Source organism: Amblyomma americanum, chromosome 6 (assembly GCF_052857255.1).
Source record: "Amblyomma americanum isolate KBUSLIRL-KWMA chromosome 6, ASM5285725v1, whole genome shotgun sequence".
Taxonomy (NCBI): domain Eukaryota; kingdom Metazoa; phylum Arthropoda; class Arachnida; order Ixodida; family Ixodidae; genus Amblyomma; species Amblyomma americanum.
The window spans coordinates 53664382-53688662 of NC_135502.1; the positions used below are offsets into that span (position 1 = coordinate 53664382).

Sequence of the window (24281 nt, forward strand, 5' to 3'; positions counted from 1 at the left end):
GGAGAGCCCCATTAGAGGGCCCCATTTCTTGGAGGACACTGCTTCTTTTATCTACGGTGTGCCTGTTTTCGTCCACTGCTAGTAATTCGGAGAAGTAGGCATTAGGGACCCAGAAAGTCCTGTTGGCAATGAACACGGTACGACACGAAATGCGCCTTGCGATTATTGGATTGAGACCCGGTTTAGCCAATGCACAGCCGAAGCGCAGGCTCTCTTCCCAGACTAGTGGAAGAGTTTGCGTTGAGTGGCTCTAAGGTCATAGTAACGTAAATGTCGAGTGGCCGTTTACCTTTTTTTTCAGTGTAGACCGCTCGCACTTTGAATGCAAACAGCGTTGCTCGATTAGAGCTTGCCACTGAGCGGTACCATCAAAGCCGTCTTCTAGTCAGCCACCGATTCGTGTTGACTAAATGGTTTACAAATTCGCAACTTGGCGTTGTAAAAAAATACCCATCGGAGAAGCGCACTATCCTCAGTAAGGGCTCTTGTCGTTAAGGAGGCGGATCATTAAAAAAGGGCAAATAAAGCTAGAGAGCACTTAGGAATGTGATTCATAGGTGTACGCCATAGTGTAATGGTGAGAGTAGGGAAAGCTGGGAAAAGTTCAGTGATAACAGAAGAAAATTTGAACGCGTACTCTGCGAACTCCGGTACGAAGCGCGGGGAAGAACTACGCAAGAGGAAGGCGTATTTTGAAGAGGACTCGGTTATTTTCGTCAAGGCTAAATTTTTGAGAAGGCAGGAAGTTTCAGAATCGCGACAGCTTCATACTGTTGCAGCTAAGGTGTCGCGAAGTTAACTTATCCGACATAGGTAAGAGTGTCGTCGGTAAAACACTCCACAAATTAAAAGGACCCCGAGGATAACTCTGTGCAATCAGTGTTCTCAGTAAAATTTAATTTCTTGGCTCTTTCTGAGTATGTTGACACTTGTAGCAAAATATACATCTGAAAAAAAAAGAATTTAATGCCTTCCCGCCAGCCGATTCAAACTTGTGACGTTCTTACCGGAAAGGCGGGTTGACATCGTTTTGAAGTGAATGGCGGTGTAGCGTAGCCTCAGAGATCCGCAACTAAAAATCGGTGTCGGCGGAAGCATTTTACTTGCGAAATCGACCACCGATGGCGACACCTGTCTTTCGTTTCTTGTTTTTTTGTAGCTTACAAAAGCTTCTTTGTCGGTGAGAATTATCTCTTTGTGATTAGAACGCGATATCGTATAGATATAGGTCAACTTCATTTGGTTTTTTAAGTGTACCTTTAATACATGACTATGCTGGGATAAACACGCCTTAGCGACGCAACCCGCATTCAACTTTTTAACGAAAGCTGCGTCGGGACATTCTTCGGAACAAAGGATGTCGAAGTGTTGCGCCGTAACCCAACGTAACCAAAAGCTCCCACGTTCAGAAACTGAGCAGTGAGGACAAGTTTCAGCCTGTAGCGGGAGTAAGAGCTCTCCAGAGGTGTCCTGGGGTCATATTTATTATTTCTTTGTTTGTAATGCCCTTAAGCTACAATGTACATTACTGAGAGGCAATAGAAACAAAAAGGTAATCGCGATACACTAGTATGAGTGTTACAAAAAGAACAAAGGCCAAGTAAACTGAGAAGGAAAAAAAATGCGAAGATGTTTACAACACAAGACAATGACGGGACTGACGAGGGCGTGATAATTGAGTGCATTTTGCTATGAATTTCAAAGAAGACAAAATGGGTTGTCTTGGTGGGCGCCTATGTTCCGTACGAACCTTATTTGTGCCAGCCTTGAAGTCGGTGCCTCCAAGGCATCGACGTTGTCTTCGTAGCGCAGAGTGAATATTTTTTTGTCCCGTTTTTCTAAAAACAAGTGCCCTGGCGACATGCGAAAACAACCATGGATGCAGTAGAAGCTCGTTTTGTTCTCTTATGGACGACTTTAGATGCCTGGCATCGACAAAGGAAGACGTATGGGCAAACAACACAGAAGGTGATCGCACAATACCGAAAGTGAACAGAACGCGTAGTGATGGTGACCTAACTGCACGCTCACGCTTGACCTAGTAAGAATAAAGTATACAACGATCACATGCGATGATATCGGAAGAATGGCTGCCCGCGAAGAAACCGTGATTCTCAGCAAATAAAGTCTGCTACGGCGACGTGCCAACGCAACTAGACTACCACCTTCCGTTCGGTCTGCTTTTTCTTACTCTTGTGACTGCGTTTCTTGTGCAAGCAACACCTACACGTAGTAAGATTGATGGCCCTCTCAATGACCCAGTTTCGATTCCACTCTAAAGCAGCAGAGCTACCCGTATCACAGAGCTTAGGTGGTCGCAGCTACGCACACCCGGTAGTTTAGTTCAGGGCATAAGCCATGATTTGAACGGACCGACATAGCATTGATCTGAAGCGCACAGCTACGTTCTGGTCCAGCAGAACTGTGCAGCGCTGCCGAGACTGCAAGTGCTGGCGCCATTTATTCAAGGGCGAAGTTGCAAAGTTCACACGTAAGAATTCTTCCGGATCGTCCGGCGTACTGGCTGCCGTTATGGCTGCCCCCCTTCACTAAAAAAAAAAGAAAAGAGTTCCGCAGTCCCTGCCGGCGTTACAGGCTTCCTCCCCTCGTTTTTCTGTCTTCATTATTACTCTGCGGCGTGTTTTAGTTCCGGTTTGTGTTAACTAAATTGTCTCGAGGCTTGCTCTATGTATGTGTATTAGTGCCTTGCCTGTGTTGCGTCCCCATCTATTAACCACGTGCGTCGCATCCCCAGAGTCTATGAATACCCGCGTCCTGTTAGGGCAAAGGCTCTTTCGTCACCACTCCGACACTGAGTCTCGGCTCCCGGCTCTCGGACCGCCCTCGGCCGCCACTACAATTGGCACCCCAGTTATGGTCCCTTTTCCCTCCCTCCTTCATCTCTTTCACTGCGTAAAGTACTGTCTCCTTCACTAGCAGCAGTGAATGGCCATTGGACGGCCCCCGATCAATCATGAACCGTCATCACCTGGTAATGGTTCCGTAAATTGGGTCCTTTATTAGCTGACTCTACGTCTGGCTTCAGCAAATATTGTACGGATTCCATGAAAGAAGGTGCATACATGCAGCAGCGCATCGACCAGTTAAAGCAGGTCTCGAAAAGAAATGACAGGATCGTTGAGGCCGAGCAAGGCGAAGCATATCCTACCGCAGCAGTGGCGTTCACGAAAGAGAACTTAACGTGATCTACAACAACTTCAGGATGAAAAACAGCGCGTTTTACGCTACGACTGAAGTGACATCGATTAAGAACCTACATTAATAATAATAATAATAATTGGTTTTTGGGGAAAGGAAATAGCGCAGTACCTGTCTCATATATCGTTGGACACCTGAACCGCGCCGTAAGGGAAGGGATAAAGGAGGGAGTGAAAGAAGAAAGAGGTGCCGTAGTGGAGGGCTCCGGAATAATTTCGACCACCTGGGGATTTTTAACGTGCACTGACATCGCACAGCACACGGGCGCCTTAGCGTTTTTCCTCCATAAAATCGCAGCCGCCGCGGTCGGGTTCGAACCCGGGAACTCCAGATCAGTACTTTATTATCACTTATTTGTCCTTACAAATGTCGAACCGCGTGAAGCTTTGCGCAGACGCAGAGCGCGCGTATTGATTCATGCTCACGAACCTTTTTTGAGCTCCCTCCTGGTAATTCATTTGTATTCAGAGCGAGAAGCTATAGTGCATCCATTAATGAGATGGCTGCCTGTACACAGGAAGCGCTGGAACTCCTGTAATTGAATATGCCGCTGTCGATGCTGTCCGGGACGGGCTTAATTATGCCGCGTAGCGTCGGATTTGTCGCCGTGCGCCGCAGTTTAATCCTTCTCTCTCTTTCGACAGGTTGCTCGAGGCAGATGACAGCACAGCGTCGCCAAGGCCGGCCCGACTGGATGGCGGCGCCTCAGGTGCACTGCGACTCTCGCGGCGACTTCCAGAGGCTGCAGTGCCGGGGAACGTTGTGCTACTGCGCCGGGCGGGACACCGGAGAGCCGACGGGGCCGCTGGTTCTCATACAGCACCTGGCGCTGCTGTCCTGCTGTGAGTGTGCAGAAGTATATAAAGGGTGTTCCTTCTAAGATTTTACACAATTTTAAAAACATAGGTTTTTGAATTAGAAGGGCGCCTTTTACGGCATAGTATTGTCAGCGGTGCAGTACATCAGAATACAGCTAAGATGGGCTAACTTGCAGGCTGGTTAAAGAACAGGAGAAGAGGTTTTAGAATTTGACGTGTTTAAAGGAGCAGAATGTGTGAAACTTGGAGGTAACGCAAGCGAAGTATTTTTGCGCTAGGATTTGAAATGGTGACGTAATCGCAGAATAAATCCGCATTGGTGGTCAGTCTTCTCTGCAGTGTGCAGCGATGGGCAGAGGCCGCAACGATGACGTCACATAGGGTGGCGCTGCATTTCCAACTAATAAACGGTTGTTTCAAGGAAGTAAACCAACGCCGCCGACGGTGAAGCCCACGAACCATTGTTCGACGGTGTCGGAAGGCCCACTGCAGCTTCTGGGCGAAGGTAGCGGCATCTGAAATTTCGGCAACAATGACATCATCGCGAGTTTCCCCGTACTTCTCTAACGTAGTGAGGAGAAGCCTGACTATCGCTGCGGTTTCAATCGTCGATTACGTCACTATTTTAAATGCTGGCGAAAAAATACTTGGCATGCTTTACCTTGAAGGTTCATAGATTCGATTTCTTGAAGAACCTCAAATTCTCGAAAAAACCATTTCACCTTCTCTTTAAATAATATTGAATTGTTAGCTTTTAACTATTACTGTTAGGCTCCTTAATTATTGAAAGGCGCTTAGTCCATTGTAATTAATATCTATATCAGTTTTTAGGATTTCGATTACGCGGTTACTGTCGGCGGTGTGGCCCAACAAATTTTGGCTATTTCGAAGAGTTACGTGCACCGGAGAGGTTACTTTGCTGCAAGCTCCGAGAAAGCGCATGTATTTGGACGCGATGGAGCGGAATTTTGTCGGGCTACAGCGCTGAGGACAACTGCGTTTTCGAAAATCTAAAAACTGATATGGATATTAATTACGGGGGCCACAAGCCCCTCAATAATTAAGGAGCCTAACAGTAATTGTTAAAAGTTGACTATTCAATTTAAGTTAACAAGCCTGCTAGTTAGCACATTTTAGCTGTATTCTGGCGTACTGCACCGTTGACAGTGCTATGCCAAAAAAAAAGCGCTCTTCTAACTCAAAAAGACTATTTTTAAAAGTCGTGTAAAATCTTAGGTGAAACACCCTGTACATATATAGCAGGCAAGGGAGGGGAAATATGGAGCTCGTTATGACATATATATGAAGGAAGCCAACAGTAGCCAAAACCAAAAAACACAGGAAAATGTTTCTATCTTTTTTTATAATTTGTGGTTAGAATCAAAGCAAAATCAACAGTGTAAATATTCTAGCGATGAAAGCTGATTGATTTGAAAGGAGAAAAAAACAACCACATGGCGCATGCCGCTCTTCATGGGCCGCCCGGAAGATATATATATATATATATATATATATATATATATATATATATATATATATAGGATGTGGTTGTTCGGGACTTGCTGTGGTGATGAAAAGCTCGCGGTGAGGTTGTATTCTCAGGTTGGTAGAAAGGGTTAGGTAGGGCCGGGCTATTGAGCGGTCTTGAAGTGGAAGAACGGGTGTGCCGCAGTGGCGAGGAATTGTTGGGGGAGGTGCGTTTAGGCTTTCCGGTGAGGTCTTGTTTATAGTTGGCGAGCAGGGTTTTGTTGTGTGCATGTCGGAGGAGAAAAGAGCTTCATTAGAAGCCAGTATTATGACTCCTTGAAAAAGAGCGCTTGCTCTGCTATGGTTCGTTAGTCAGCCGCTGAGTCCAAACTAAGCCAAGCACTCCAGAATGGCGGAAAAGTGTAAAGAGGTGTGTTTGCTTTTGGTGTGAAGAGAAGTAGAGCGAGTGAAAGTGTTGCCTTTTCTGTATACGGTGTATTGCTGAAAGTCAGCACGCTGGAAATGAAGCTCCTTTCTTTCAGTGTCCGTCAAATCGGGGCCGACCTAACAGCTCCTTTAGGGACCGCGACATTTTTGTTTTGAAGTGAGGAAGAGAAGGCGTTGGCTTCCATCTCTGGAGCCGGCTACTGATTATCCAATTAATAAAAGCATCGTGCATTGTCCGGGTGACCGTTAGCACATCTGGGGACAATCCTAAGCTCTGAAAGTAGAAATAAAAATTTACCAGACGTTTACCCTTTTAATAATGCGAATTTTAACGAGAGCTGGTTCGATGCGAAATATAGCCTATAGTCGGAGAGTATATTTAGTAGCTCTTGGTCTCGCACGCACCGTGATGCATGGTAGGACACGCACTATGGGTACCACACATGGTGGGCACGCAAGGTGGGCGCCACACACTGTGGGACACACAGAGTGGGCACTTCAAGCGGTAGAACACGCGTAGTGGGCACGCGTGGTCGCTGATCTATATGTATAAGGCGGGCGACTGGTGCGCAAGATGCAGCGAGGGAGGATGTGAGGGGGGGGGGGGGGGGGTTGCGGTGTTGACGGTGTTAAAGTAGCCGGATGCAGTTAGCAGTTATGGGGTGTGGAGTTGGAGGATAGGGGTTTAAGAGTGACGTAAGCGTGAACGACGTCGACGCCACCGCTGACATAATTTGGCCAAACTTTGCCCATAAATCTGCAACCGTAAAAAAGAAAAGAAATAGAGCTGCATGCGTTGGCACTCGTTAATAGAGGAGAATAAATCGGACATAGCTGCACCTGTGCAGTTTTAACACAGCAGGAAGGAGCCGCAATAATTACAGAACGTCAGGCATTCTGTTAATGAATTTAATTAGTCGCAGTCTGACCAGCCATGCTTTTGGTGGTGGTGGTAGTAGTTTTATTAAAAATAATAGTAAAAAGGAAGGAAAAGATTTTTGCTAGCCCCGGCATCTGCTATCGATACTGAAGCACCTGAGCTGGGGCAGCGGAAATAAAAAACAGCAGGCAGAATGGAGAAATGAAATGAAAGAGGTGATGGGACAGGAAGAGAGGATAGGGGGAGAAGTAATGTGTACAAGCCATGCTTTTCCAGATAATCCTTATAAGGCAAGAGTTTTTTTAATTCTCACTCCTGATTCGGGGCTCATGCTGTCGCTGGATTTCCTGCGTGCCCTCTCGCTGTCAGCGTTTAATCGTGTTTATCTGGAACGCTCATGACGGAGCAGTGAGAGGAGAGCCGTTCTCAAGCATGCAGAATATTTGCATAACTTTACGAAGACGTTTCTAATGCATAAATGGCAGAAGGAAATGAGAGCATGCAATTCTCGCACAAAGAACAGTGTGCTTTCTACTCTTCTACATGTGCTATATATTAAAGCGATAGATTTAGAAGTCTCATCACGAAAAAAAAACAAGAAACAGGACTGCTTAGTAAAAAAATTCGCTCGGCTCTGTTAATCATAATATCCGCTGGTTGGTCGAGACAGTGATGACGTCATAGGCTCACGTGACCTAACCGAGCAACGATTGGTCGACAAGGTGTGTGGCGTATGAGACCACGTGACAGAGGCAGGTTGGCAGATGCGCTGGCAGGAGGCAGTTGGCAGGCGGCAAGGCGAAGCGCTTATTGGTCTCCGAGGTGTGTGACGTCACGAGACCACGTGACATGCCTAGTTTGCAGGAGCGCTGATGATGTTACAGCAGATGGCAGCTGCGCTTTGTTGTGTGCAGACGTACCAAGACAGCTGCGCGTATCTGACTGGAATGGAGACAGATTAAACAGCGCATGTGTCTACTATAGTGGGAAATCTCCGCAAGCGGAAAGGGCTTCCACGGAACTATGTCGCAGAAGATGGAGTATCAGCTGCTGCAAAGGCTCACCTCATGCGGCGAGCAGAAATTTCGGAGATGGAGAAGGAGGCCGAGCGGACTTCAGACTTAAATGCTTTCGCGTTCTCAACACGTAATGCAGTTAAGTATCCTCTGTACTTGTTTTGCTGCTTTCACATCAAAGGGGTAGGCCAGAAAAAAAATGAAAGCGAACACATCTTGTTGGCAGAGTTTTTCTCTCCGGGCGCACTGAGACAGCGGGAGCGTGCCAAGAAAGAGAAATGTGTAGTTCAAAGGGGACTGCTTTGCATGGAAACGAGAGGAGTGCTCCGAAGAACAACATCTGCGTATGTTGTAGCTAAGACGCCGCCAAGTTACAAGCATGAGCGCTTTTGAATACGCTTCTCTTGTGCGAGTATTACGTAGTTCGCGAATACCTGCTAGGGGCCTCAAACTGATATGCCCCTAAGTCTCCCCCTCGAAAGCTGGAAACAGAAAAGTTGAGCAGGCTTCACAAGCACTTTGAAGTGGAGATAATTACACACGAAAAAGAAAACTTAGTTGACTTTGCCTTATGTTGTAGCTAGGAAAGCGGAGCTAGTGAAACGTAATGTTTGAGGCTGTGGTATCGTACATTTTTTCTCCCTTTGAAGGTATTAGGCTGCTTGAATTTCAGGTTTCAAATGTTTGATGCGCGTAGCGCACGGATTTTTTCCTCGTTGACTTGTCGGCAAATGGCTCTACAAAAAAAAAATAATCAAAATTTTCAACCTTTGTTCAAAAGCAAAAGCTCTTGATTACAATTATTTCTTGCACTTCATTACTTCCGATACGCACCTTTTTTCTTTTCGCATTACAAGTTTTCTACTGAAAGAAATAAGTTGTGCACAGTTGTTTTTTCCCAAATATTTGCGTATGTGTTCGCGTTTGTTTCTCACAACAGTTCTCCTTCCCACGTGTAAGAAAGACTAATGGGCATCGCCTTGTTAACCTCCCTGCCTATCCGTCCTTCTGTTTTTCTCTCTCTCTCACAACAGTTTATGTTATGTCACGCGCTTTATGTTATTTGCAAGAATTGCCAATGTCCAAATAATTGATATTACCTTGCCCGTTTTTGTTCTATTTCACGAACCTGTACCGGCAGTCTGAATAAAAAAAATTGCCAGAATCTTCGTATAGCGCTGGCTGCTGTAGTGCGACGCGTCACGGTTTGGCGTCGCTCGAAGCCATGCACTTTTGTTTGATATGTCAGCATCACACGTCGCGTGGGTTTTGAGTGCACTGTCACTCACTCGGTGGCTACCATGACAGACGATATCAGCCAACCGAAAGCACTCGGAAGAAAATCGCGAACGTGGGCCTAAGCGGCGAAAGCGTGAACGTCTGTAGTAGCGCGCCCTTGAAGCGAAGCCAGAGCCTGAACGACAAGCGGGTCTCCACGATCGGAGCTGCGACGCCGAGATGAGACGACTAGGTCAAGATGAGGAAGTGCACGGTCGCGAAGCCGAAGCAGCCGGGTGGAAAAAAGCGGGCAAACCACGACGATGCCGCCGCAGTGTTTGAGCCTCAGTTCAACTCCAACTCGTCCGGGCTTTGCGTGCTCTATTAGCCACAGACTCACAAAGACGCTGAAATGTCTGTGGCAGCGGGACGCTTAACCGTCTGATTAATCAGCAGATCTTTAGGGAGGCGAGGCTAAGTGACCAGTTAGAGCTGAAGTTCGCAGCACCTTTGATGTTAGCCTGGTAATTATTGCGGCTTATGTTCCACTATTCACGAGCATTATTAGTATATTTGTGTCGACCCATCAACGCACAGTGAAGCTCTGAAATAAGGAAGGTAGACAAGAATAAGCGCGCCTAAAAAAACTAAAACTTCCGAGAGCAAGAAAGAAAAAAAAGATAACAACAATAAATCAAAATTAAGAAATCAAGTTTCATTTAAATCTCGCTGCAGGCATCGATATATTATGCAAATTACCGTTTGGTCGCGTACTTCCTCTCTACACACAGACGCGGTCGGTCGGCAGCTTGGCTTTGAGCCACACAGTTTTAGTTTTACTCACGTAGCTCCTGGCGAAGTTTCTTTAAACTGGCAATTTGGAAATGAAAGACGTTCAGCGAGCGTTCTTTTTCGCAACTCCTGAAACACGAGCCACTTCTCTTTTTCCTGCTCTCGAAAGACAAAAGTTCAGCCTTTTGAGCGAGCGTTGTGGACGTCAGAACAATAATCAGCGAACGACTCGGCGATAACGTAGCCTCAAGCCTGCTTATTAACGTCGTCGCTAGCTCCTGTTCCTTATTTTATTGGTCATTGGATGTAGATGAACTGCATCCACTAGCTTTTTTTTTCGCAACTTTGTGGTCCACAAACAAGAACCGGTGGAGCGTATGCTTCACGCCACCATCTCGAAGAGCTGTTAAGCCTGATTACGTACCTCGGTGTCGGTGAGGCCGCTCGTCAGCTCCGGCCTAGTCCTGCATTCAAGGTAATTACCGTGACGCCCGCGCTATGCGACGCGCTCAGACTGTGGAGTAATTTGCCCAGGGCGTTCTTTATTGCGAGCCTGGGAAATTAAATTAGCTTCCTTGTGTCTTTTCCTTGCGCTTGTCGCCGCTCCCGTTTCATTGCTATATATATATATATATATATATATATATATATATATATATATATATATATATATATATATATATATATATATATATATATATATATATATATATATATATATATATATATATATATATATATATATATATATATATATATATATATATATACAAGGAAGGGAAAATAGCCCGTGCGTAGTCCTCGCACACCATGCGCCACGTAAATTCCCCCCCCCCCCCCCCCACACGCACACTAATGCCGACCCTCCTCAGTACACACATTATGTACAGGAGACTATCCAGGGCCCTCTCCTGCTCACTTTGAGGGGGCTACCCATAAAAAACAAGCATGATATGGGAAAAAGGTTTAATATACCTTACGCAACCTTACACAAGAACACCTTATAAAACCTCATTCCAAACTTGCACACTGCTCCCCTCAGGAGAGCCGGCTCGCTGCACCAACGAAACAAGTGCGAAAAAATTTACTGCCACTCTTAATCCAACGCTTTAGTTGTGCACTGGTAGAGGAGTAGCAGAAACATGTTTAGAGCGCCTGGATGGGCGTGGCAAGTAAGTTTTTTTCTCTCTCTCAACATGCGAACAGCAACAAGGCCGACGTCACCTTTCTGCGAGAGGCTATCGAATGTACGCGGTTTCTAATCACCTCTTAACTAGGAACTCAATAAGGACGTGCGTCTGAGCGAAACAGAGTAAACTAACATAGGGGCTCATATCAGTGTGTATGATTTGTTGTGACTCTATCGTGACTGCTATGATCGCGAACCAACAGCACTGTGAAAATGAGCGCGTTCGTCTACTACCTTAGAACCGCCGCTTACTGTAACCTTCGTTCCATCATAGCGCCCGCAACGGCACGTGTAAGTAATCTATAGTTCTTTACAGTGACGTTTGTCGGGGGGAAGCTTTCAGTTTTTGGTGTCAGCAACCGATAACCCACATGCGCCGACTCACGTGACCACCACCTGTTTGGTGGTCACATAACTCCCCCTCAGACGGCGTCATGTGGCAGCAACGTAAGCGTAATGACGTCATACTATCGCAGGATGAAATTGACTGTGAGGAAAGGAAAGGATCAGTAACTGTCTCACTATCGGTGGTGACTGTTCATTCGGGGCTGGAGGGAAACGTTGAAGGAATGGTCTGAAAAAAGAGTTAAAGAGGTGCCGCAGTGGAGGACTCCAGACTAATGCCAACCTCCTGAGATCCTTTAAATTGCACTGACATTGCACAGCACACGGGTTCCTTTTGCATTTCGTCTCAATCGAAACTAGGCCACCGCGGCCTGAGTTTGATCCCGCATACTCAAGTTGAGCACTCTCAAGTGCTCTAACCAGTGAGCCACCGCAGTTGATATCGCGAGGTTATCTGCGGACTAAATACAAAAAATAATGCAGAACGTATTGTCAGGTTCACACATTTAAATAGCAGACGGCATTAAGCCTGAAGTTCCGCCGAATATGTCAGGTTTGATGAGGACAAGTTCACACAACGCTACCCTATTTTTTTTATTGCCAACAAAATCTTACAGTGTGAACACAAGAACTAAGAGCCAACCTGTGGCTGACGTAGAAAGGCTAAATATCTCTACTTGTCTTTGTGATTAAAATGTACGAGACAATTAGAGACAGCCCTACATCCGTAGTTCGAGCATTCATATCAGCTTGCTCAATCCATTCGGTAGTACTACAGCGCTTGTTAGGACGCGAGGCATATCGATGTTTCGCAACCGGGCTTTAGCGCACAATAATTTTTATATTCTTCAACAAGAAAAGTCACGAAATACCTTTTTTTTCTAAATGTGAAACAGTCGCGCAATAAGTGGCAAAAGGTAATTTTATACGAAAGTTTATGAATTAATGTGTATACGGAAGAAGACAGAAAGACACGCCATTGCTTTCTTTCGTCTTTCTTCTCAGTTTGTACATATTACTTCTCCCCCTATCCTTTCTTCCTGTCCCCTCATCTCTTTCATTTCATTTCGCTATTCAGCCTGCTATCCTTTATTTCCGCTGCCCCAGCTCAGGTGCTTCAGTATCCATGGCAGATGCCGGGGCTAGCAAAAATCTTTTCCTTCCTTTTTACTATTATTTTAATAATAAAAAAACACTACCACCACCACCCTTTCCACCCCCTCTTGTCGCATTACCCGTGACAATATTATTCATGTCTATTGTAATGTCGTTTCACTGAAAATTCGTGAGCGAGAACAACTCACCGCTTTATATCACGGTTATAACGCGCTAAAAAGAACTAACGACACGTTATGCGCCGGTTTGGAAAGATGCGCGGTCTCCTGAGCGCTTATAACTCAATGTCAACAATGTCCTCAGAAGGAGACACAAAAGCTCAACAAAACGGCGCCTGCTTGTCGTGCAAAGAGACGGATTACATGGTGCACGCGCATAACAGATGTTGACCCGCAAACAGTGCAGCTGAGTGCGCCCGTGAAAGAAATAAAAATAATGTAAAAAAAGAACACCAGGACCCGTGACAGATGGAAACGCTCCGAGAACAACTCGAGAGGCTGTACAAATAAAGTGCGAGCTCTGCATACCAGCACTCTGCGTTCTGAAAAAGAAAAAGCAAATATAGCTTTCAGCATTTCGCACTGCGGAAAAACGCTGAGCTGACGACAGAGCACGGTGAAAACCGAATCTGCAGCGGCGTCGCGAGAAAATAAATAAAGGTGCAAGATGCGGGGGGCGCGGGAGTCTTCGCGCCGCGCATTCCTAAAGAAAAAAAAAACGCGAAAGAAATTTGAAATAAAAAAGAAGACGTGCGCTCAACGCACGCGTGATGAATTCGTCTTGCGAGCAGTCAAACGTGCAGCGGGGTCGACGGCGCAGGGGCACGCCGAAAGTGAGACATCATTTTCTCGCCACGCACCCGAGAACAACGTTGGGAAGGCTGGAGAGCGCGCACATCTTTTCCCTCTCCTCCGTTCCCCATCTACTCTCTCCTCCCCTTCTTCCTTGCCCTCCCGCGGTCGCCATGGCAACGGGATTGCTCTCCAGCAAAGCGCGTGGGAGTGGGCCGCAGCCCGAGCACGTGTTGCGCCTTAGACCCCACGCTAGCCTTTGCCTCCATCCCAGCGGATTCGGAAGGCTTCTGTGGCTGCTCGCTTCGGCCTGGTTTTCTGCGCACGTTCTGGTTGCACGGGCGTGGCCACTGCTGTTGTTTTCACTGTCTTGTTCTTCATCACCCGCCACTAGTCTCGAGTATTAGTTTGCGGTATTTTTTTTCTTTTGCGGTCTTTCAGGAGGAGAACTGAGTCCGCAGGTGCCGGTTATTCAGAGTGTATGCTCGGTGCTACTTTGGATGCTTGCCTATCGGTTTCGCATGGGTACATCATTCCCAAAAAGGAGCCGGGTGGTACGTGGAAAGCGGAAGTTCAATATGCGACTGTGTCGTGTCGAATTCGGATTGAACGGGGTAAGGCCGGCTCAACACGCAAGGCAGGTGATGAGGCGTCGAGTGAAAGTGAGGTGCTTTTTCATCGTCACTGCTGTTATTAGGGAAGAGGTCTTGTGTACAGACGTTATCGCGTACGCAAGACCTCTTACTTAATATTTTGCCCGTTAAAACGAGGTCACCTTGTCTCAGCACGTGCATTCTTCCCTTTTTCGTTTTTCTTTAGTGCCTGCGCCGCTTGTGGAGCGTTAGCTGTTAACAGCTCTTTCCTCAATTTTGCGTCGTCGTCGTCGGCGCCCGCAGCTCCACCTGTCACCTTTTCAGGTGTCAGGTGGCAAAGTTGAGAGAGGGAAATCCTCCTCTCTATTTTTAGGGGACAGAAGGAATAGGGAAAGTGGGAGAAGGACGAATGAGAGATGGTTGGAGGCGACGGTGGCCTAGTGGCTTGGGCGTCCGCCTCGGCTGCGGGATGTGGTTTGTTCCAAACTCACCGCCGGAGAAGGATGGATGCAAGCATTCCCCGGCCCGGAGCCCGGCTTTCTTAGCAGTGTCTGCTGGGAATAGGCTCGAGAGCAAACCGCTTTGCGATCTTTCGGGGACAGACCCAGTTCCGAACACCTCAGCCTGCAGAGGTGGTTCGTGTTATTGTGTTCACAGGGTGGGTTAGAGTTAGTACGTTCTAACCTGCGTTTCTAAACAGACCTACAGGTCAACTGTCACTCCTGGAAGCGATCTTTCGAAAGAAATTTGCTTCAGACTGTCATTAAAGTCCTAGGCAAGCCCGAATTCGCCCCCGGCTGTCTGACTGCGAGAAGAAAAAACAGAACAAGTTTGTTGCGACACCATTGCTAGCTGTCAAGCATTCGTGTTACGCACTCGTAACCATCTTGTGATTTTTTGTCGAAATAATTGCCTTATATGTGCCGCTTACTCGTTACTTGCTGGCCTTGCAGTGGATAGGTTAGACATGTCACAGCGTTTTTTTTTTCAAACGGCTATACCTGTAACAGCGACTATACCAAGTGTCACCCGTGTGATCTATGTGTTTCTTAAATGTTTTAAGTGCAACACTGTCCCAGCTGGCGTCGTCGTTGGGTGCATCGTATCCTAAAACCATCGCGTGCTCCCGCTTCTCAAAGTCAGTGTTGCCGAGGTTGGCCACAATGGAGGAGTGGTCAGAGAAGCGGCATTCAGGAGGGAGAGGGTGCCACATGTGGTCACGGGGTTCATCTGGGCGGGGATGAAGGTATGCGAGAGTGTCGGACAGCTACCACAGTCACTTTAGCCACGGCGATGTGGAAAAACTCTGATGTCTGATTTATGAACTTTAAGAGTCAATCTAAAGCATTCGCGTTCCGCTCGCTGTTCAGTGCATTTGCTAACGGTGGGTGTTATATTAAAATATATACAAAAACTATGCTATATTTCAACCGTGTTCGTAAACAAATATTGTAATCAACAGAAATAAAAAAAAGAACCTGTCATGTCGTAACAATGAACACGAACGGAGTTAGTCGAATGTGTGTAGGGAAATCCTCCAAGGTGGCGTAAATTTAAAATAAGGAAGAATCATTATTAGATGCTAATGAGTAATTAACCTCACTGGAAACGAATTGGCGGGGTCTTGAAGCTTTCTGGTGCTTGAAGCATGCTGATAACTCGAATGCAGTTTTATTGACTACTTTAATTAACTTGGGAAAATTAGAAACAAAAACACTTCTGACGATTCACCTTAATTTCCTTTTTAGGAAGTAGCCTGTTAGATTAACACTTTCTTTGCTGCGTGGCGAAAATTGTCAGTTGGAGCACGGCACTTGCAAACATCCACCATGTATGAGGTTGTTGCATTATGGAAAGCCTGCATTCTGGATAGAGTGCGGGTGCAGTAAGGGGAGAAAAAACAAGACAAAATTCTGCACTCAGGTGTCTAGTCAGGCCAGGAGAACACGAAACCTTTCAGTTGTAAGACGTGCTAAACAAGGCAAACTGAAGTGACTGGCTGACGAAACGAAATGCGACGGGAGCATAGTACAGCACAGCATAGTCGATCACAGGGAAGAATAAAAGCGCAGCGACCGGATTCACTGTGGTCAAGCCGCTTCGCTCCGAGCCTGACTCATTCATTAACCAGGCAGATGCTTCCACCGGTGGGATCTTAGGGAGGAGATCTAAGTCGCCCAGCTCAGCCAATGGCGAATGGAGGAATACAAGATCCCACGGCAGAAATCCCAGGGGAAATCTAGCCGCTTATCCTGGGCATATCGGCGTGCTTATAGTGAGACAAGCGGTTAGATAACCGCTTGTTTGAACGGTTGGTTGGTTCATTCAGCGCACGGTCTAGAAATAGCTTCTTGCGTATGCGTAATTCTCAAAGTGCAGTAAGGAGTGGTTGATGCTACTGGTCACGAAGTAATGAAGGGCCGTAAGATGATCTCATTAGGTTTTTCTTTTTTACCTTCGTTTATACTGCGCGGATGGGGCGCTATGCGTCCTTTGATGATGTAACATATTTTAGGTGCTTGTTTTCAGTGTTTTTGTTGATTCTTAAGAGTGTATTGCCCTACAACTTATAGAACCCGTTTTTGATAGCGCGCATAGGAAACGTTCTATGCGCACACGGACATGTTACAAAAAATGAAATTAATCGCTCTTGGGCTTTTCTGGTAATCAACTTCATCTTTTGCCTTAGTGCTTGATACTGAATGATACTAAGTGATTTTGGATGATTACTTCATGTTCTAGGTTAGCTTATATGTGAATACGCAATGTAGACAAATAAGCTAACCCGTAATGTGCGAGAGCTTTTATTTGCTTATGATAAGCAGAAATAGACAAAACCCTAGACGATGTCATTGGCGCTTGCCTTAACTTGCCGAATTACTTACAGAATAAGAGATCACTTGTGATTTTAACCAGCCTTAACCAGGCTTCATCAGCCGTCCACGCCGTCGGATAAACCAACATAAGTCGAGCCAGATAGGCGGCTGTGATCTCAATAGAGGCAACCGAGCTTCCAGAATTAAAGCTCCTGCAGTGGCGCCTTGAATGACCCGATAAGTACCGTTCAGAGTGCAGGAAATAAGGATAGTCTTGATGGTTCATGAACAACCCACTAGACCCAATTCTTGCCATTTTAGCGGATGGCCTCACTGAAAGATTTTTTCTCGCAAGAGTACGTGATTAAACATGTTAGGAAAGCAATGAGTGCGGTCTGGAGCCCCGTAGCTTCACTTAGGATGAAGTTTAAAATGGAATTTTGGGTTCCTTTAATTCTTGCGGTCGTGAGGAGTGCAGGTTGCAATGCAACGCAGACTCATAAAAAATAGTTCTAGAAAAAACGAGGAAAATAGAAGACATAAATGACTTATTTTCCTGTTTTGCTAATTATGATTTATTATTGTGGTTTGACATATTCCTTTCTTTCGTACTTATATTTATTTCAATGATATTTTAAAAACAAACAGACAGCCACAACTACCATAACAACCACCTTAATTCTACTCTCGCCGGGTTGGTCTGAACGATATTTTACAGAGATAATTCAATACATCATACATTTCGCACAAATAATTTTTTTGCCAGCATAATGAATTGTTGATCAGATTTGTTGAGCAGTCCAAGTTGATAGCAATTGAATACTCGAAGGTAATAGTTGATAGCTTTACAAGATCATGACGTAAGTGAGGGTTTCACCACAGCGTGATGCATGGCCTGAATTCGCTCTTGAGAAGTGGCAGCTGCACCGTAGCACAGCATATTAGCGTCTGCACGTGTAGCCACGAGGCAGCTGATTGTTGCAGCGCACTGCTCTGAGCTAGAACAGCACCATCTGAAATCTGAGTGACGCTGTTTAAATTACAAGGAGGCTTTGACATTGCGTTTAAGCGGTCATAATTCATTTTTAATGATATTAAAATTTGTGCGTTTTCATGACGCTGTGTTTTCATGAAAAGATATCAGAAAATCCGGTGGTTTTTGTTATGTTTGGAAGACTTCAAAGTGGAACCTGAAATAAATATTGGAGAGCTGCGTTGAGCAGCTGTAGGCACTTGCTTTGAACTTATAGGTGTATGCAGTAAGATTTTGGCGTCAAAAATTCAGTTTTCGAACAGGATTCAAACGTTACAGGTAAGAAAGAAAATTCTCAGATTAACTTTTTTCTTTTCAAACCTAACAGATTGCCATTGAGCCCAGATTAATATTTAAGCCATTTCCTGCGCCACGGTCAAAGAAGCATCGTCACTCTGATTCACTAACCTCTTTATCCGCCAGAACTAACGTATTTCAACATCCCACTTTTCCTTTTAGCATGAGTGACTGGAGTGCTTTACCTTGGGCGGCATTAAGTAGCATTGGCTTCATGGTGAAATAGAAGACTGACGTCATCAAACCTGTGCCTTAAAACTCTTTCATAGCTTTTTTGTATTTCGATTACATCGCATCATTCCCCCCCCCCCCCCCCCCCCCCCCCTAGAAAGACACTGAAGGGCTTGCAGTATTTTCATCTGTGCAAAGGTCAGTCTATCTCTGCTGTGCGTCTGTGCTTATCTTGTGCATCTGTTCAAATGTCAGTCTACCGCTGCTCTTAAAATGTGCGTATCTTGTGCACCTGTGCGGATGGCAAACGTCGTGAAACAGGCCAACTTCCTTTATATAGCTAGCGCTGTAATGCATTGTCGTCAGAGGGAGCTTATCTCACCAGTACAGGTCTATGCTTCTCTGGATATCATAGAAACACATATGTATTTACAAGCATAGATGATAGCGTAAAAGAGTGGGTCCTTTCCTTATATACAACTCTATGGGAGCCTCGTTAGGAGAAGCGCAACCAGAAGGTATCCTAATGCCTACAGGAGAACCTTGCCGCACGATCATGGCGTAGCTAAGATTAATCTGCAAGCTTTCCTTTTAAGAATAAGTGATTTTAGCTCCAACTCTCGGCAAACTAGGGCGAACAACATCCGGAATCCGTGGCGCACTTGAACATGTGGCTGAACTTGTGACCGAACTTAAAATCGAACATGAGGCAGAACTTATCTTAAAAACTGCTAAACTTACGGTCTGCATGGTACCTAGCAGAAAAAAAAAATATATACACAATCATAACATAGGATGCTACAAATCTGCGTTAGTGGATTGAATTAACATTTCCTTTTTACAATAATAGCTTTCCCATTGCGTCTTCGAATCTGAATACGCCGTCGCTCCTTCTTCGCGCTGCTGCGCGGGCGGCTTCTGCACTCTAAAAATAAATGAGTAAAAAAAAGTAACTGTCGTTTACTGCACTCCCTTTTATAAAAGGGAGTGCGCTAGAGGACCCCCCCCCCCCCCCCCCCCCCCCCCCCCCCAGCGTACTCTTTTACTCTCATAAAGGCGTATTCCTGTTTAGACTGTGGTCGGGGGAGGCTCTTTGGAGAGCGAGGATTGGTGGTGAAGGCTTAGGACGTACAGACCACGGCGTTTTCACCGAATGAGGTCTATACTGTTAGTACAGTAAATATCTATGCCATATCTCCGAATGTGATTCGACACAGCTGCAGAGAAGATCGAGCAGCTTTGTTTCCACAATCCATTTAACACTTCGCAATCCCCGCAGCTTCTGACACTACTACCTTCTAACTGGTAGCCTCTTGCGCTTTGTGTCTGAAATCGTAGTGTTCATCCGTTCGTTCTACACAGCGAATTTTTACTAAGGCTGCTGAATAGCGGGGGAACGCTGTGGCGCGTAAAAGTGTGAAGCAGCGAGAGACTCTGAGCGCGCTTCCCAGCAGTAAGAAAATAATGCGCTGAACGCTGCGGTACGTAAACCATCAAAATCGGCGAAGCAAGCTGAAAGCGTTGTACAGCCAATAAAAGTGGCCAATGGCGAAGACTGATGCCTCGAAATAAGACAGGGAGACCACGCGCGCTGCCCAGCTTTAAGAACGCGAGCGGGCAAGATTGGGGAGGGGGGGGGGGGGGGAGTGCAAGTTTATAAGCCAGAAGACGACAAACACCCGGTGGTGGTGTCAGTGAGCCGTAGTAAAAAGCGCTATGCCTTGCCTGCAATGCAGTTCGGCTTAAATCTTCTGTGGACGAAAAGATAGACCACCTGCGATAAACCGTGTGACTGTCTTTCCAGACGACGCCGCGCTCCACGGATCGGGATATCTGACCGCCTGCGAAAAGGAACTGGTGCGCACGAGGTCCCTGGCGCTCCACTTCAGTCGCAAGGGCCACACGGTGCTGGGATTGGACGGAGTGGCCTGTGAACTGGATGGCAGCTTCGCGCGCGTCCAGTGCGGACGACCCGAAAGGTATCCACTTGGGGCTGGTTAAGAATATTGAGCTCCATACGTTGCATTCGAATGAGAATTCCCTCAAGAACCACGTACTCATCTTCGTGACACTCAGACGGTAAACGGACCATGCGTCAGGCATGAACGAAGGCGGCAAAGTTTTTGCGTTGTTGTAAGTACTGAGAATATATGATGAACTTTTGCTTAGTGCTTGCCAAGATTTCCATTTGCTAAGTTCTTGCCAAGACTTCGAAGTGCTGCTTTAAGACTACCGAGAATACTAACACCAGAGGCGTAACTTGTATCCACATTCGGTAAAGAGAGGAACTCACAGCCGGCGATTTAAGAGACTACTCTTCGTTCGTTAATAGACCACATTGCGTTCAGTGCGTCTAGTGCTGGGCCACATGTTTTATGTTTGGCGGGTCTGCTAGTCTCAATGTTTCCTCTTAATGATGACTGCGTTGTCAAGAAATCAAGAGGGAAGAAAAGCAAATACTCGTCGACCAAGTTAGATAATTTGTGCTACGGTTAGCGTTCACAAGCAAATTGATCGATACTTTCGCATTCTACTTTAGCCAAAGCGAGTGCAGCACTTACGTTTATTAGCATTTTTGCCCCTATTTGCACCCGTACTTTCTGCATATCATTTGCAGTCACATTTAGGTATCAATTTCTCAGGACAAAGTACGCAACCATGGCCTTTTGCTTTTATTTGAATCGTTTCTGCGAACTAAACCTGAAACACATATGTTCAGAGTCGAGTCATAAACATGCCCTATTCAAGTCGTGTATCCGCGCTTGCCTACTGTGGGCGATTTTATACCGGACGCAATGGCTGACACAATGTAGCATGCAATCAGCCCCATTGTCTCGGCGATCATTAAGGCCTTACTCGGGGACGCACTTATCCACCGTATTTAATTATTTTGTTGTTTAAATAATGAATGTCTGTGAGAAATCACTAGAGCTAGAACATTGGCGACGCTCAGCACCGGACCAACGCCTGTATCTCTAGAGACGTCGTGGTTTTCCTGTTGTCATCAGTATTTTGAAACAGGGTTCTAACCTGGTTTTTTTATTTGCCAGTTTTGGTGTAATGCAAAGTTTTGGCTTGTTGGTGAAGGAGAACGCTGTAAAGGATGCGTACAGGAATTTTAAGCCAGCATTATAAGCCAGCCGAGATTTTTGTCTCAGTGATTAGATCATTGCGATTTCGGTTACGGCACGTCATGTCGACGACGGAAAATTATACGTACGCTGCAAGCTGTGGAAAATATCTCTCATTCGATTATTATATAATGTAGTGGAGCAACCCATCCACTCTAATTCTGGTATCCGTTACTGGGAATATGGGAGAGGCCTTTGTCTTGCAGTGGGCGTGGCTAGGCTGATGATGTTGACTAGATAAGTAAACTTTCAAAAATCACAGGACGGTGAAGAGTTTGTGACTCGAATGATCCAGCGTTGGCTGACTTATGATGGCGAAGAAATGAAAACATTAGAATTTATACAACGTGGATATCAGACTGCATATTAAGATGATATATTAGAGTGCAAATATGAGGCATTCGTCTCGTATAATGAAGGTTCTAGGCGCTGCTGGGAGGAGAAGCTAGGTCGTTGGTGGGAAGTTCAGTTTTGCCGGCGGAGGCCCGGCGGTGGTATTGCGGCCTACGACAGCGGCACAAAACTGAGGAAAGGTTTGGCAGCAGCTAACGGGGTAAAATTTGTGCACAAGTATTACTGGAAGGTACTTTGTGCCTCATACATTTTGCAGGTTGAGATGTACTGTTCAATTTTACCGTCGGCTCTGAACAGTTTAGAGGTTACGCTGTAACCTTAATTTTAATCGCAAATCGTGACCAGTTTACAAGTTACACTGCACCCTTTGTTTTTAATCATCCGCGACGGTGTGCGGAGCCAACCGGCTCGAACATGTGCCTGGCGCCGGCCGGGAAGGAGACTTTGGGACGCGGCTGGATTGCGGCGCCCGAGCTCAAACAGTGTCAGACGGGCCGCGTTGCTCTTGTTATAATCTTTTTGGTTTCAGCAAGCGGCCAGCTTTGTTTGCGCAATAACTTTTGGTACAACACTGTGCGTTATGGTTGACGGACAAAAGAAATTAGGGCTCACGGCTTTCTGACCTGCCAAAGTATGCCAGTTTTTTATTAATGATGTAATTTTTGGAGTCACTGTATTCAGTAGACTGCATGGATTATGGAGGAGTGTTCAATCTACGATATATGTAAGGTTGAACTTCGGCAAGATTTGTCAGCTAGATTCTTTCTAATAAATACAACCTGCGTGCTGTACAATAACTACAAGTGCTCGTGTTGCAGTGCGGCTCTGAGCATGGGATGCTTACAAGTGGATAAGGCATACCGTAATGATTATGTTTAGATTCTCTTCTGTATGTTTACCTCTTTTATCTACTCGGTTTTCTTTGGCTCAAGCCTATCAACAGCGGGGCCATGGCGTCGCTTGAGTCACTGATAAAGGCAAAAAGCATAAAGTACGTTTCGATTGGAGTAGAAATGTTATATTATCATTGTCCTTCTGTGAAAGAGCCGCCGCGGTGGCTCAGTGGTTATGGCGCTCAGCTGCTGATCCGAAAGACGCGGGTTCGATTCCGGCTGCGACGGTCGAATTTCGATGGAGGTGAAATTCTAGAGGCCCGTGTACTGTGCGATGTCAGTGCACATTAACTAATCCTGGGCGGTCGCAATTTCCGGATCCTTCACTACGGCGTCCCTCATAGCCTCAGTCGCTTTGGGACGTTAAGCTCCCATAAACCAAACAGAACCTTCTGTCAAAGACGTGGCAATTTTCGATTCTTTTTTTACTTTGCGATCTCGGATGCAGCGAATACGTCGGGCGTTGGAAATTTACCCGGCTGAAACCGTCGATTTACATCGATTATAAAAGAATAAAACGCGGCCTCGCGTGCCCTGTGATGCGCAGCTGAGACGCTTCTGACTTTTCTGCCCCCTTGCTTCAACACGCTACGTTGAACGTGATTGTAATCAGCAAGTGGAACAGTAAGGTATACGTCGGTGGCCGCTGTCGAACCCCAGGTTTAGTGACCGTATGACCTCACATTTATTTGATCACACTATACTGCTCACCGAGAAGAAAGATACAGACAGACAGCTGAGCGCATCGGCCCGGAGCTGCCTTTCAGGGTTCTGTTTTCTCGCGTTGAGGCCGGCTCACGCGTTGACGGCATAGTCTACAATTTCTTGCCATTTTCTAGCAGCCTTATAGGCGACTTCGCTCGATTACACGCTCCAATACCGCCCTTAAAATAATTATACTAAAAAAATTTGATAATAACGACTAATTAGAGGAGAGCTGACAGCCTCTCTTTTTGGTTCATTCGCTTGTTGGGTTCAGCCCATGGCACGCTTTAGAATGGCTAATTAGGCGGCCTAAGCCTCTGTTTTCACCGAGTGCAAGTGTCAGAAGAAAAGCGCATGGTAACGAGACAGCATACGGCATTTAAGCCTTAAAACAGACAAAGCTAGCAACAGTTCGTGCGAAAGCTCTAAGAACATTTGCGGACACGACCTTAGAGCTAATACAAATAAATATTAAGAGAAGTCTGTGACCTACACGTGCAACGTGTGATGCGTTGTAGGAGAAAGTACAGCTTCAAAAAAGAAAACAAAAGAAAACCGGAAGGTTCACTCAAGCTTAAGCCGCTTGTCGACACTAGAGTGTGAGGAGTGTGAAAAACGAAGGAAGCGAGATAGACGAGGCAATGGTTGCAACCTAGCCAGCAAGCTCTGACTGTGTGTTATACCGGTTCAGCTACGATCTAGCGTCTCGTACGCTCTACAATACTTACCAGCGACTGTCTCTGTTCTCGAAATAAAGTAAATGTTGCGCGATGTGCTGAGATTCTTCAGCGGTGTTGTCCGTTCTTTCTACGTTCTGCAGCTGCGTCTGTACCGACAGGGACGGTATTTCTCTGAAGAGCTACGCCCGCGACCGCATGGAGTTCCAGGGTCGCTGGTACGGCATGGATTGCGGTGAGTGCACCTGCGTTTTCTCCCGAGACGAAGTTTTCGGAATTCATCGGCGGGCTGTCGATGTTCGTACGTACGTAG

At 46.1% G+C, this 24281-nt stretch overlaps 1 protein-coding gene across 2 annotated transcripts in view; it reads left to right on the forward strand.

The window, feature by feature from the left end:
• LOC144093463 (uncharacterized) overlaps nt 1-24281 on the forward strand; it is a 195895-nt gene that overhangs the window by 26565 nt on the left and 145049 nt on the right. For both annotated transcript variants that reach the window (XM_077626864.1, XM_077626865.1), the window contains 3 exons: nt 3864-4061; nt 20013-20187; nt 24112-24203. In XM_077626864.1, coding sequence (XP_077482990.1) covers nt 3864-4061; nt 20013-20187; nt 24112-24203 — 465 coding nt within the window. The remainder of the gene's footprint in view (nt 1-3863; nt 4062-20012; nt 20188-24111; nt 24204-24281) is intronic.